The sequence below is a fragment of the Halictus rubicundus genome, chromosome 9 (genome assembly GCF_050948215.1).
Source record: "Halictus rubicundus isolate RS-2024b chromosome 9, iyHalRubi1_principal, whole genome shotgun sequence".
Classification (NCBI taxonomy): domain Eukaryota; kingdom Metazoa; phylum Arthropoda; class Insecta; order Hymenoptera; family Halictidae; genus Halictus; species Halictus rubicundus.
In genome coordinates, this window is record NC_135157.1 from 2191419 (window position 1) to 2204610 (window position 13192).

General features: G+C 40.2%; 1 protein-coding gene and 1 long non-coding RNA gene across 2 annotated transcripts in view; both read left to right on the forward strand.

The window, feature by feature from the left end:
- Window positions 1-13192, forward strand: part of LOC143357173 (uncharacterized) — a 605892-nt gene that overhangs the window by 141999 nt on the left and 450701 nt on the right. The window contains exon 4 of the mRNA XM_076793456.1: window positions 749-1944. Coding sequence (XP_076649571.1) covers window positions 749-1944 — 1196 coding nt within the window. The remainder of the gene's footprint in view (window positions 1-748; window positions 1945-13192) is intronic.
- Window positions 9946-10792, forward strand: LOC143357095 (uncharacterized). The gene is made up of 3 exons (XR_013082761.1): window positions 9946-10128; window positions 10565-10716; window positions 10777-10792. It is a non-coding gene; the product is annotated as an uncharacterized LOC143357095 (long non-coding RNA).

Consider the following 13192-nt stretch of genomic DNA (forward strand, 5'->3'; position numbering starts at 1 on the left):
TTCCTACGTTTCGTTCAATGAGTTAGCCCCCCAAGTGTGTTAGATTCGTAGTAATTTGTTGAAATCTTTTCTTCTAAAAGAATTAAATTAACGTAAAATCAAAACGGTTTGAGGGGAATCCTTTTAATGCAGCACCAACTTGTTTGCAGTTTCACGGTTTGAGGTAAAAAAAAAAGGAATCAAATACTTTCAGTTTCTTAACATTTACTAGGGAAGTACGTAGCATTTTTCATGAAAGTTGATTTTTGTGGACATTGCACACTTTCGAATAAAAAGTTTCATTTATCATGGAAAAATTCTTCGTAAAAACGTTTGCAGTAAAAACAGTTTTAAGCATTTCGCAAAAATCATATGTATTTCCTTGGATTATTTAAAAAGAAAGATTGTATTAAAATTTGAAGGGAATCAAATGAAAATTGTTAGAGATTCTTACACCACTAAGTTTAAAAATCTTACTTTATGAAAACAGGCTTTAAGCTTGATACTCTTGCTGTATGAAATGAGAAAATTTCAATTTATGTTGATTCGGGCTGGCCTAACCCCTGAACACGTTTTCGATACAACATGGAACGAATTAACCGTGTTTATTTCCTACTTTACTGGAAACCATCATTGTCACACAGACCAACCAACTTTTACCAAGACACTTTGCTTCCGAGCAGTCCGCGTGCACTGTCCCAATGTAGCGACTCTAGGCGTACGAATCCTCGCTGATTAGCAGTTACGCGTAATGTTATCAATTTGACAGGAGGAGAGGAGCAAACGACAAGGAACCAACGGAGGAGGTGGCAGCGGTGTGGGAGGAGGAGGAGGAGTAGGAGGTGGAGGTGGAGGTGGAGGTGGAGGTGGTGGTGCAGGAGCAGGAGGAGGAGGAGGGAGCGTAGGTATCGGCAGCGTTGGTAGCGGTGGCGGTAGCGGCGGTGGTGGTAACTCCAGCAGGGGGACTGGCGGCACTCATGGCGCCGAGACGCCCTCTAATCTGGCCAGTATCACGCCAACTGCGCGAGAAGCAACACGCGGTTGTTCGTCGCGGACGCGTCTCCCGTACAAGTCGTGTGACACGCGTTCCTCCACCATCGCGAACAACAACAACAATAATAACGTGACGAAAGAGGACCATCAGCAAGAGTCGAGCGACGATTCGGAGGTGATCTCGAGGTGTCACGTGGAACCATCCAACAAGTCGCATCATCACCCGGGCCGATCGTGCGCATTCGTTGGTGGTAGTAACGGTGGTAGTGGTGGTTGTGGTGCGGTTTCCGGGAATGTCTGCCACGGTGGTTCCGGTGTGCCGTGCGAGTCCTCGACATGTGACAAGTACAAAGGTGCCGTGGACTCTCTGCTGAAGGCCAGCGAGGCCGTGCAGGGTCGTCTGTGCGAGAGATCGATGCTGAAGATCGAGAAGCCCTCCGGCAAAGGGGTTGCTCACGGGGTCGAGGTGATCGGTAAGTGCGGGGATAGGATGAAATCGGCGCAGGAGATCGGTTACGGTAAGCACGAGACGAACAAGTCGAAGGGACAGCAGCACGATGTCGGTCACGGGTTCAAGGTCGAGAACATCAAGTACTACGGTGAACTGAAGGGTTACGATTTCAAGTCGTACGGCACCATCGACAAACCGGCGACGACCACGGCACACGAGAAGTCCCATTCGCACGGGCCGGAGAAGAACGGCCACGAGAAGTGTCACTCGAAGAGCTCGTCGTCCGCCGCAGCCGCAGCCGCAGCCGCTGCCGCGATGCAGAGCTACGGCCTGGCCAAGGTCGCCGCTGGTGAACGTCCGCCGGAGAAGAATCTGTACGCCGACCATTATTATCACCGACCATCGCACTCGAAGCCGCAGAGCCCGTATCAAGTGTACCAGGAGACCAAGTACTCGTACAACGTGAGCGGGGTACCCGGGACGCCGGCGCAGGCCAGCGCAGCCGCAGCTTTCTTCGCAAGGTCAGTTACTCAATCTACTATACTACTCGCGATCACGAGCGTCCACCTGTTCCCGCCTAGATTTACGGCCGTGCGACCACGACCACGACGCCGGCTATCGTTCCTCTTTCCACCAACATTGTCCCGAACGGACCCATCTGTAATTGTCCCTCGTGGCTACTGTTTGTTTACGTGACGCGTCCACCGAGTCGACGTTTGCTCGCCTACTTACCACGACGACTTTATCGTTCGCCATTTCGCCGCTACCAAACCGAGATCCAGGCGAACTTCGTTTCGTTTCACCGCGTACCTTATAACTCCCGACAGGAATTCGCGACTTATTCCGCCTCCGCAGTCTTAGCCCCGCTTGCCTTAAATTTTGTTCCAGCAACTTTTATTGCGTTTACTACTAGGTACTTGCTGTTGCTTACTCGTTACTCCCGCTTACCACGTTCCACCGAGTTTTCAACTTTGCCTTTTCTCGGCCACTTTTTCACCCTTATACCCGCGTTTTCTTCCCCTTTGAATTGTGTTTTATTAGACTTTCTTTGACTGTTTTGAATGCAGTTCCGCGATACTTGCAAATGTGGACTACAAGCAAACACGTTTCATTGTAAAGTATAAACCTTAATACAAAGGCTGCAATTTAAATTTTTTTTTGTACCACGACAATTGATTTTTGTTGCACTAATGAACGTAACGTAATGTACATTGTGTTTAATAAAAATTGGATCGGTTGTGTGTTGTTGTTTATTACTTTTCAGTTTGTTTTAATAATGTCTTATTGGTATCTTTTTACTGGTATTTTTTACAATTAAATTTTAAAAGGCTTAGTTATCTCAGTTTTCGTAGAGACTTACACTGATTGGCTTTTGAGTCTCCCATATCTATTACGTTCTCCCACATTCATGCTTGTTTTTTTCTATCTTTTGGAACTTTCATTTTTTTTATTTCTTAGAATATGTGTGTAGAGCAAGGATTTCAATTAGTACATACATAAGTGCCTAACCTTTTGGTTCTGCCTGACGAATGCAATTAAACATTTATGAATGACAAAATTAGGATCATCAGGTGTATATAATCTCCTTTTTTGCACAACCTGTAAAAGTCAGCCCTCTCCGAAAAGTTAAACTAATTAAAAAAAGAAGTGGCATTCATTCATAATATATGTATATTCATCTCATATTTCGTACCGTTTGTGCTTTTACTGCAACAAAATTCGCAATTAATTCGCCATTAAATTATCCATAATGTCATTTCGCATAGTTATGCAGACAACAGAATTATTCTTGATCGCGAATAACTCACTTTTCCCCTAAACACGCAACAAACGGAAATGCATTTTCTACATGTAATTAAACGGAATGACATCCCTTTGTACAATCTGTTTTCGAGCAGTGAACAAGTGAACAACAACAGTGGCTTTGATCAAATTATGTATTTTCAAAGGTTGAAATTGTGCCCTAGAATTTATTAACGTTCCACCTCGATTAAATGTACCTGTGGAAGACGGAGCTTTTGTCTGTAAAAAGGTTAAGCCCGCCATCAAGCCATTCATTCTATACCACTTTTCATAATCTCCTTCAGCATTTCCGAGTCTGGATAACTCAAATAATAGTCATCGTGGCAGGTCTCTCTCATTGTTACGATTACTGTCGTAATCGTTTTTAACCACTACTTCCAATATAATAAATTTACAACATAAACGAGGACAACTTGAGAGTAGGACTCTTTCAAAATTTCGTATAACCATATCACCGTATGATTTAAATAAATGACAAATATTAATACACTATTTTCAATTCGCCAAAAATGAATAAGAAAGTATGGATTGTCTATCAAGCACCTGTATCTTGTAAATGATGCAAATGAGTTTTATTTTGTATAAATATTCCATTTACTAGACACTGTTACAAGTTACAAAATGACCATTCAAGCCTTAAAGTTACTTGGATATTTTGTTACCCCCACAAAAATTAACTCTTCAGGGGAACACAGGAGCCATAATATCCTCTTCAAAATGCTAATATTTATTGTATAGTGATGTAACTAATTGACAGATTCGCAGCTATTATCAATCCAATTTTGTTTCACAATTTAATTCTTCAATTATAGTTACAAATACGTTAACCACTTTCCTTACGATTCATTCTACAGCTACAGTGATTGGAACTTTTTTGTCGTCCGTAGTTTCATACAAAGAAAATAGAATATTTTCATCTATTACATGCTTGTATTTTCTCGAATGGTTAAATATTGATAACAAAAAACTGACTCGATAATACAAGACAGGCGGTTAAAATTCGTTGCATAAATCTCTACCTTTAAACTATTATAAATTGAAGTAGCATTGTCCAAAGAATGGGACAATCGAAGCAATTTTATGACGTTATTAGAACATAGACAAATTATTAAAGGGATCATACTAAATGAATGCTGAATTGCCAACATAAAGATTAAGTTGTTCCATTTTCAATGTACATTTCGAAAGTCCACTAAAAGCGCTGATACAATGCGCCATCGATCACTCGGGCCGATCGATAACATTTAGGGTGTTAACCGCCCTGCAGATTCGATCACGCAGCAAACAGTCCCGGAGTTCTCTCCCGGACTATTGTTCTCGCAGCTCCAGGGAAAAAGCAATCTGTCCCGAAGAATTCTCGGCAATTCGCAATCGCCATTCTCTCCCGGGTCGGTTCTTTCACTCTCGCATCGGTCCGCGGATAGAAGGGGTTTCGCGCGCACAATCACGGATTCACGGGGAACAATTTCAAAGGTGGTCGCCAGGCTGGAAGTCGAGCTTTCCTTAAGACGTCTGTCTGGCTGGCTTTGATCTACGGCACGCGTTTTCGACGGGCGAACCGCGGAATGAGAAGCATCCTCGGGACGGTCGCGTGAAAGCGTTCGGCCGAGCTTAAATCGCGTGCAGTTTGCGCGGCAAGATAAAGCTCCTCCCGGTGTCAGTGTCCCCCCTCCCACCCCTAGTGTCAGAGTAGTGTTCCTTCCCGAGAATTCTTTCTCGAGAAATTTTATAATTGATTATTTCTCATTTCTCGAGATATTCCAATATTTCTCGAAAAATTTAAATCTAGGAAAATTCTTATGAATCTCATTTATTTTATAACATATAAATTCTTAAATTCTCTTAAATTCTTATTTAAAACTTTAGAAAAACTGAATACTGAATTGAGTAATGTATTGAATACTGTTGAGTTTCTTGTTGTTATTAAAGAAGAAAGATCTAAAAGAAGAGACAAGATTGTTGTATCCCTTATAAAATATCTGCATAATCCAGAATCTCTGCAAAAAGATTCAGAAGATACATTTTTTATTTAACATCGAAGGCAGATATGTATAAAATGGCAAAACAAATTCTAAGCATACTTTTTGGAAAATATGACAATGATTCTTATGAAAATAGTGAAAAACTTTCAGATTCTCAAAATGAGGAACTATCACTGGAAAAACAGTTAGAATTAGAAATTGCAGATAGCCTTCAAGAATTTAGTGTCAAGAGTTTAGTGGCAGAAGAAAATAAATTCCGGACTCTAACAAAGGAATTCCAAATTTTTGGATGTTCTGTATACGATAAAGCCAACATCCACACAAAATGAAAGAAATTTTTCTACGGCTACAGATTTTGTTACAAACAAAAAAGAAGTAGATTGTCTGATTCTACATTAGACGCATTATGCTTTTTAAGAAGTCATTTCAAAACAAAGGCGTAATATTTCACTTTATGAAAGTTTGGTAAAAGTTTCCCAATATTTTTTTATTTTATTAAAAATTCTCGAGAATTATCGAGAAATATAGTCTTATTTCTCATTTCTCGAGAAATGAAAAATGTTGAGAAATCAGGAACACTACGTCAGAGCACGGAGCTTGTCCTCTCGATTAACACTAGGTTTACGGGACCCGCCAAAATGACGGATTCTAATATTTTTAATTTACGATTATTGAAATTGTGAAGATCCATCTACGTGGAATTACTCAACAAACTTATTTCCTTGGGTATATATTATTTAAAAAATGGTTGAAAACTTGGATAGACACATTCTTCTTATTTTTATAAAGTAATGTAAAATACTCACTTTTAATGCTCCGTAAACCTAGTGTTAATAAACCTCGGACACAACCGGTGGGTTGTTTCGATGCACAATAGCGTTCTCCAGGTGCCTCGATCGTTGACACCCCGTTGTTTCGAATGTCATTTTAATTGTCGCACTCTAATTGTCTTTTCTATTCTTGTTTCGTTACGAGGGTCAGTCAAATATTAACCGGACTTTGCATGGTACAGTCAGGGACAAAAAGATACGACAGTAGTTTGTTAATTTGTATAATAGTGGATAACATAAATGAAATTTCTCGTGCAAACATCGTTTTACACTGCTTTTGTTTGTATAGTTTGTATGATATCTTATAGACAGTGTTTTTTATATACAGCAATTGGGTCGTGTGGATACAAAATGTAAAGGTGTATAAAACGATAAGTAATTTTTTGACATCTTTTTTACAATGAGTAAATAACTAAAATTTAACATTTTTCAAGCTGTGGGGTGGATGGGTCTCCCCCCTCCTCTCACCCCCTAGTATTTCTAGGGTTAACGATCAAGTTATAATTCGGGCTAATTACTAGATATACTCTGCACATGTTCGAACGATTTTATGGACGAAAGGACAGAGCTTACCAGGTCATTTAACAAACCTCGGTCGCAACCGGTGGGATGTTCCGATGCACGATAGCATTGTCCAGGTGCTTCGCGCCCAGGCACCTGCTTGATCGTTGACACGGTGTTTCGAGAGTTATTATTCGCCCTCTAATTGCGAAACGTTGCGTTTAATAACGATTTACGGGCTCTCGATTGCCATTAACCCTAGTACGGGCACCTGGGGGCAAATATATCCTCTGGCAATTTTGGATGAGGGATTTGCACCGTCTCCGTCGAAGTCTCCATGAATCGAATAGGGAAAATCGATTTTCTTTTTTTTTTTCATTTCCTTAACACTTTGACTGCCAAACTAGAAACCTTAAAATTCCATAAAATCAAAGTGTTATGTAATCAAATAAAAATTTCAAAAATTAAATGTATGATATTGAGTAGTCCTCCAACTTTCTTGCATTTTACAGACCCTAATCAAATTTGGTACAATGAATATATTAACGTAAAAATGCGGGACACCGATGAATATTTCCACAGTCGTGCTAATGAAAAGCAAATGATGATGTTTTTACATGTTACATATTAATTTAGTAATTTAAACTCAATAGCCACTTTCGTGAATTTTTTACAAACAGCTGATCTTTATGCGAAACAAATATTTTTTTCAAAAAATTAAACGATCTTTCAATCTTGAATTGATTTTAGTAAATTTGAAAATAGTACTTCGATGCTTCTAAATTCTTGTAATGTTTTGCCAGTTTCAAATTGTACCTACTAACTTTTGTCACGAACGCATAAAATCCGCTGTCTAATAATACATCGCGCTTCTTTTACGAGGTATAACACGAGTTACCTTCCCTACCAGTTGCTTTTATCGCTCTGTAATTTCAGTGTTAAACTTCGAAGCATCGTTCTAGACGTGAATTTTTCAAGTTACTCGCTATTGTCCATGTTTGCTCTGCACCCACAAGTGTCCGGATGCTTACGGACGGCAGTACGTAGAAGGGTTAATAACGATTTATCGGTTCTCAGTCGCGGTTAATGCGAGCCCGTGAATTCGCGAACGACTCGCATGCCGGGCACTCCTCGTTTTGCAGGCAAAGGAACGTCCGTTCGGAATGTCGACGGCGTGTCGCCCGTTAATGAAAAGCAAACCCTCGATTTCGAATAAAATCGCCGATCGAACGGCAAGAGTAATCGCGACCGGCCCGTTCCACCGCTGATAAAACTGGCCGGGTTTCGCGCGTACTTCGAGGCGACGATAGTCGCAATCGGGTTCTCGCTCGCGATTCCCGATTCGGCGAGCTTTAACCCTTTGATGTCGTAGCAGCTAACGTAACATTATTGAATCAATTTATTCAATATTTTGCGCGTAGTTCGTAACAGATACGATAATTATAATTTGTAAAGAAATCAACCGTGTACCGGTTTCCTTACATTCCTTCCATTTATGTACAATTGAAGAATTGAAAACTAGTTTAATAGCTGCGCCAATACTTTGCAACTGCACCGATGTAACTGCACGTAAAACATATTCAGATGCGAAAATCCGATTTTGATGAAACTTATGGGAGCTTATAGTTCTTTGAAAAATATTTGACACGTGTTTTTTTTTATCGGCAGACATCCACTTTGAAGGGGTGAAAACAGCCCTCAAAGTTGGGGGTCATATTTTTTGAGATATCTCGGAAACAGAGGTCGAAAAAATTTGAATTTTTTTTTACATTGTGTATTTTTCAATGGGAAATGTAGTCGCGCAAGAAAATTTTAACAAAAGTTTTTTGTTTAAACAATATATTAAAAATTTGATTTTTTTTGCAGTTTCTTTTATTTATTGTTAGTTCATTTTAATATAAACTTGGGTGTGTGATCTTTGATCCAAAATAGGGGATACATGTTTCAGGATGTTCTTTTTTTTTGCCATTTAACAATAATTATGCATAATGGAAGATAGTCTTGCACCTGGCGTGCGTAGGAAGGAATTCTGGCTTGTTTCATCGAAATATAAGCATTTAGTATAAACGTATATAGTATTTTAAACAATACCACTGGGTTATGTGTCGTTTATGGGCTGTTTTCACCCCTTCAAAGTGGATGTCTGCCGATAAAAAAAAAACACGTGTCAAATATTTTTCAAAGAACTATAAGCTCCCATAAGTTTCATCAAAATCGGATTTTCGCATCTGAATATGTTCCCTTGTGAGGGGAACAAGTTACCCTGTTTCTCTGCCAGGACCGGATTAGTCACGTGACATTGTGACACATGCATGACGGAGACGAAACGCGTCACGTGACCAGCCCGTGGCGGAAGCGTGGGAGAATAGCGCGGTAGTAGGGGAAGGGTAGAGTGGGAGACACGTCTCAATCTGGCGACTCTGAGTGCAAGGGGTTAACAACCAAGGGTACGTGTTTTTCGTTAATAACTCGAAAACAAAACGTTTCGGCGCGAATTAGAAACGGGAAAAGGCGCTTAGAATTGCCTCAGGAATCACCCCTTTCAGTTTCTCTCAAACTTTCTGGAACACCATGTAGTTCGGCACAGCTACTAATTGCACTTTGTATACGTTCCAAAGATTTTCTAGACTCTAAACGACGCCTTTTAGTCAGTCAGGAGGTAAATAGGTGAATCAGGTAAACTGCGGAATGAAATCAACCTCTCGAGCGGAAGTAGCGACGCTTTGACGCTGGGGAAAAAGTTCGCGACACACGCTTGATGCAACTGGCGCTATAACTTGAAGGAAATAATTTCCAAAAACTAGTTAAGGTATTGCAGGCCTGTTGGAATCGCTGTATTAACACAGCGGGAATTAATAGAACCTTTTCGAATTTAGTCTTGTTACTTTCTTCCCTGGTACATTGTAAAATTGCAGAGTTACCAAATTGCATGTAGCACACGTTAAAATATCCAGATCTCAGAGGCAAGGAATCAATTTCGTTGTGAGACGAAAAATCGATTCTCGTAATATTGTAATATTGTAAGAAAAAATGACTTTACTTGAGAGAAAATGAATTGTGACCGATGCTTGAAGTCATTAAAAAATCATAACTGTCAGCAAGAGGTCTTATGGAATATCGGATAAAGAAAATGTATTAAACACTTTGTACACTGCGAATGAATATCTCGATACTCAGTCGATTAATACCACTGAAATTAATGGGACACAAAGACTATAATGTAACTTCTCAATAATCCATTAAAGTTTATAAAGCAGAAACAAAGTTATAGATTTTTATATCGTTTCGTGTCACTGTGCGTCGCACAGTGGGGCATTTGGCCCGAAAAGCCGGAAAAAAGTCAATTTTGAAAATTTAACGTAAACTGTAATTTTTTATTGCTCGAATTTGTTGAATATGTGGAGAACAATGTACTACATTTTTTTTATTCATTTGTAAGTTTATGAATCTCTAAACTTAATCGAAAGTCAAGAGATTCTATGACTTGTACTGCCTTTCCAATCATGCTATAACATATCGTACATTTATGAGTGATTTTTACATGCTTTAAAAAAGCTGTGTAATTTTTTGCATTATGGATATCTTTTAGGTAAGTATGGACTACACTTTCAGACTGTTTTCATTTTTTTATTATACTTATTTATAAAGTTATTAATATTTGTATATGATCAATAATTCAGAAATTATTTTTACAATTATAAGACTTCATTAACGATTTTATTATGGTTCTGAGTGAGTCCCGATGGTCTTTTTGGTCTCATTATATTCGATAGAGATTCGTGATTCCAAGCTAATAAAGTTTGGTTCCGGATTTGTCCGGATTGACGTTTTATAGTTAATTTAGTATTAGCGTTTAGAAGTGTTTTACGTACGGTTATACGTTCGGCGTATTAATGGTAATAATTTAAAAATATTCTTAAAATACATATCTACTTATTAAAACATTTCATGATCTAGATATTTTGAATTAAAATAATAATTTACATCATTTTAGCATAATTTACGTGTACAAGTACTTTATCCAGCTTTTCGATGCACGTACTCCACAATCGCCACGATTTTTCAAGGGTTTCCGATAATCTGAGGAAAAAAAGGTTCCAACAAAAGATTAACAGTATTCAGATGTCTACAAATTTCAATACATAAAATTTCGGAAAAAATTTTTTTTTTATAAAAAGTGAGGATCAATTTAATTTTTTAACTGTTAAGATATATTTTTGATTTCATAACGTTATAGCTGATGTTAAGACGAATACAACGACCTACTACATTATGGCATTGAGCCTATATATAACGCTTAAATAATTTTTTTCGGCTTTTCCGGCCAAATACCCCACTGTGCGTTGCAAGGAGACGAACAGAGTCCAGTTCCTGCTTCATCACACCTCGTATATTCTTTCTACTTTCTAAATGAGAAAAATTAAAGAAATTCCCTGCGTAAATTCGTCGCATAACTAATGTATCGTGTAATGGATAGCAGTGTACGGTTCCTGAACGATCGTGTCCCGGGTATGAATGATTTCAACGGACTCGTCTCGGTGGTGAGTGGCGCCTCGTTTCGTTCCACCTTGCTCCTCAGCGCCCGAGCGCCTCAGCACGGTCAGGATTCTTTGGAATCGGCGTTCTCGCAGTCTCGTAGGAAGTAGCCGTGCGGCAAGAATTGAAATTAATCGCGCCTCGACGAGTCCCGGAGACGTATACCTGGTTCTCCTTTGTACGACTACTGGTTTCACGTCTGGACAAGGAGCATTCTTCTCTTTCTCTCTCCGGGGGCCACGCGTGCACACAATCCACGTTAAAACACCTTACAGAATCGGTTACCGGTCGCACGCGGTTAACAGAGGGTGATCCCCGAGGGAGCATCAACGATTTTTCGCTCGAGTATTCCGAAACGATCCTCCTCGAAACACCCGTGTGTATACGCCCGGGGGCGAGTATCGTTGGCTTTTTGCGACAAGATCCTGTCCGAAGTTCCCGGAATACGAGTATCGTCCCGTTACTTTCGAACTTCATGAATATTCTCGAAACCTTTCCCGTCCGGTGGCAAATAAAAAAGAAACGAGAGCCCGCCGTACACTGCCGTTCAAAAACCCCGGAACCATACGCCGCGCGCACCAAGTCTCGGAAAGTCGATTATCACCGACCTATCGAGGATACGAGAAAGTTTTTACGCGCGAACTTTTCGACACAAGCGACTTTTTTTTAAATAGATTTTTCGCTTAAACGGTACGGTATGATCAAGTTTTACTTTCGATAGGTTTCTATTTGGAAGAATCATTCGATAACGCGTTTACGAGACAAGCCCTGCGAAATGTCCGCTTTGACATCGCTACCTTCAATCTTTTACGATCATTGTACTCATTAATTATCCACGGAAAATCTTTGCTGTTAAAAATCAACAGTGTACTCTCTCAAACCAGATCCTCCGCGGATTTTAGCTGACCTAATTTCGCGTTCGAGTAATCGCGACTTCATATCTTCGAGCACTCACAGTTCGAGAAGGTTTGTACTGGGAAAGTTTCTCCATTTTGAGAACCAGTGCTCCTAGGTCCGCGGGAATAATTCCGGCGAACCGTCGCGTGGCCTCTTCTGTCAGGTTTAATTTCGCGGAGTGAGATTACTTCGCGGAGTCGAGCAGTTTGGGACTTTTGAATGACACTGTAACGAAGGTATATTTTACCGAAGGAGGTGTTTGCGAGAGGCTCCACCCGTGGATATCTCGGCCGCGTCTATTTCCCGATGGGTTTGTCGGGCCGGCCAGCCACGGAAGAACTTGAAATTTCAGGAAGTTTCGCGGTCTCGCGAGCCGGTCGTGACAAATCAAATTGACCCAGGACGGGCACGTTGTTCCCTGATCCACGTGGGATGGGAAAGGAGTAGGATGAAGAGAAGGCGAGAGAGGATATAAGGTGACGGGCTCAGGTCCGCTCGTATTGTTATCCGTCGTGATTTTATTGCCCCCTTATATTGCTTTCGCGCATCTCTCTCCCTCTCCGTCTCCAATTCTCTCTCTCTCTCTCTCTCTCTCTCTCTCTCTCTCTCTCTCTCTTCGTTCCGTGGTTCTTTATTTCACCCTCGTTCTCTGTCTCTGAACGGCAAACGGGTGCCCCGGTTGCCGTGCGAGAACCATTTTTACGAGGCGATTCACCGGATCCACTGGAAGTTGCAACAACGACGAGAAGACTGTGCTCTGATCGCTCGTACTCCACTCTCGGAAAATATTATCCCGTGTGAAGATCAGATTACGCTGCAAATTGCTCCGGCGGCGGCTCTTGGGGAAACTGTTTGTAGACAGAAATTTTCATAGATCCACTAAAAATTTTACGCGTTCTTCATTGATATCGATTGAATTTTTAGTTGTTACCGGCTGGGATAGTTAGACGTGTTTTTGTTTCCTGGATTACAATTGTTTTCTTCATTAGTGTTTCTAATTGGCGCGTACAATTTTTTTCATTTGCCAGTTCGATAGAAGTCGATATTAACCCCTTGCACCAGTATTCCTTTTGTGATTATAATGATTAGAAATTCATCATCGTTCAAAATTTCATAGAAAAAAAGATAGATTATATTTATTGTATGCCTGCGTTTTCTCCAAAGGATATATATCAATTACAACAAAATAGAATTTTATTTCGGTTTAAAGGAAATTAATA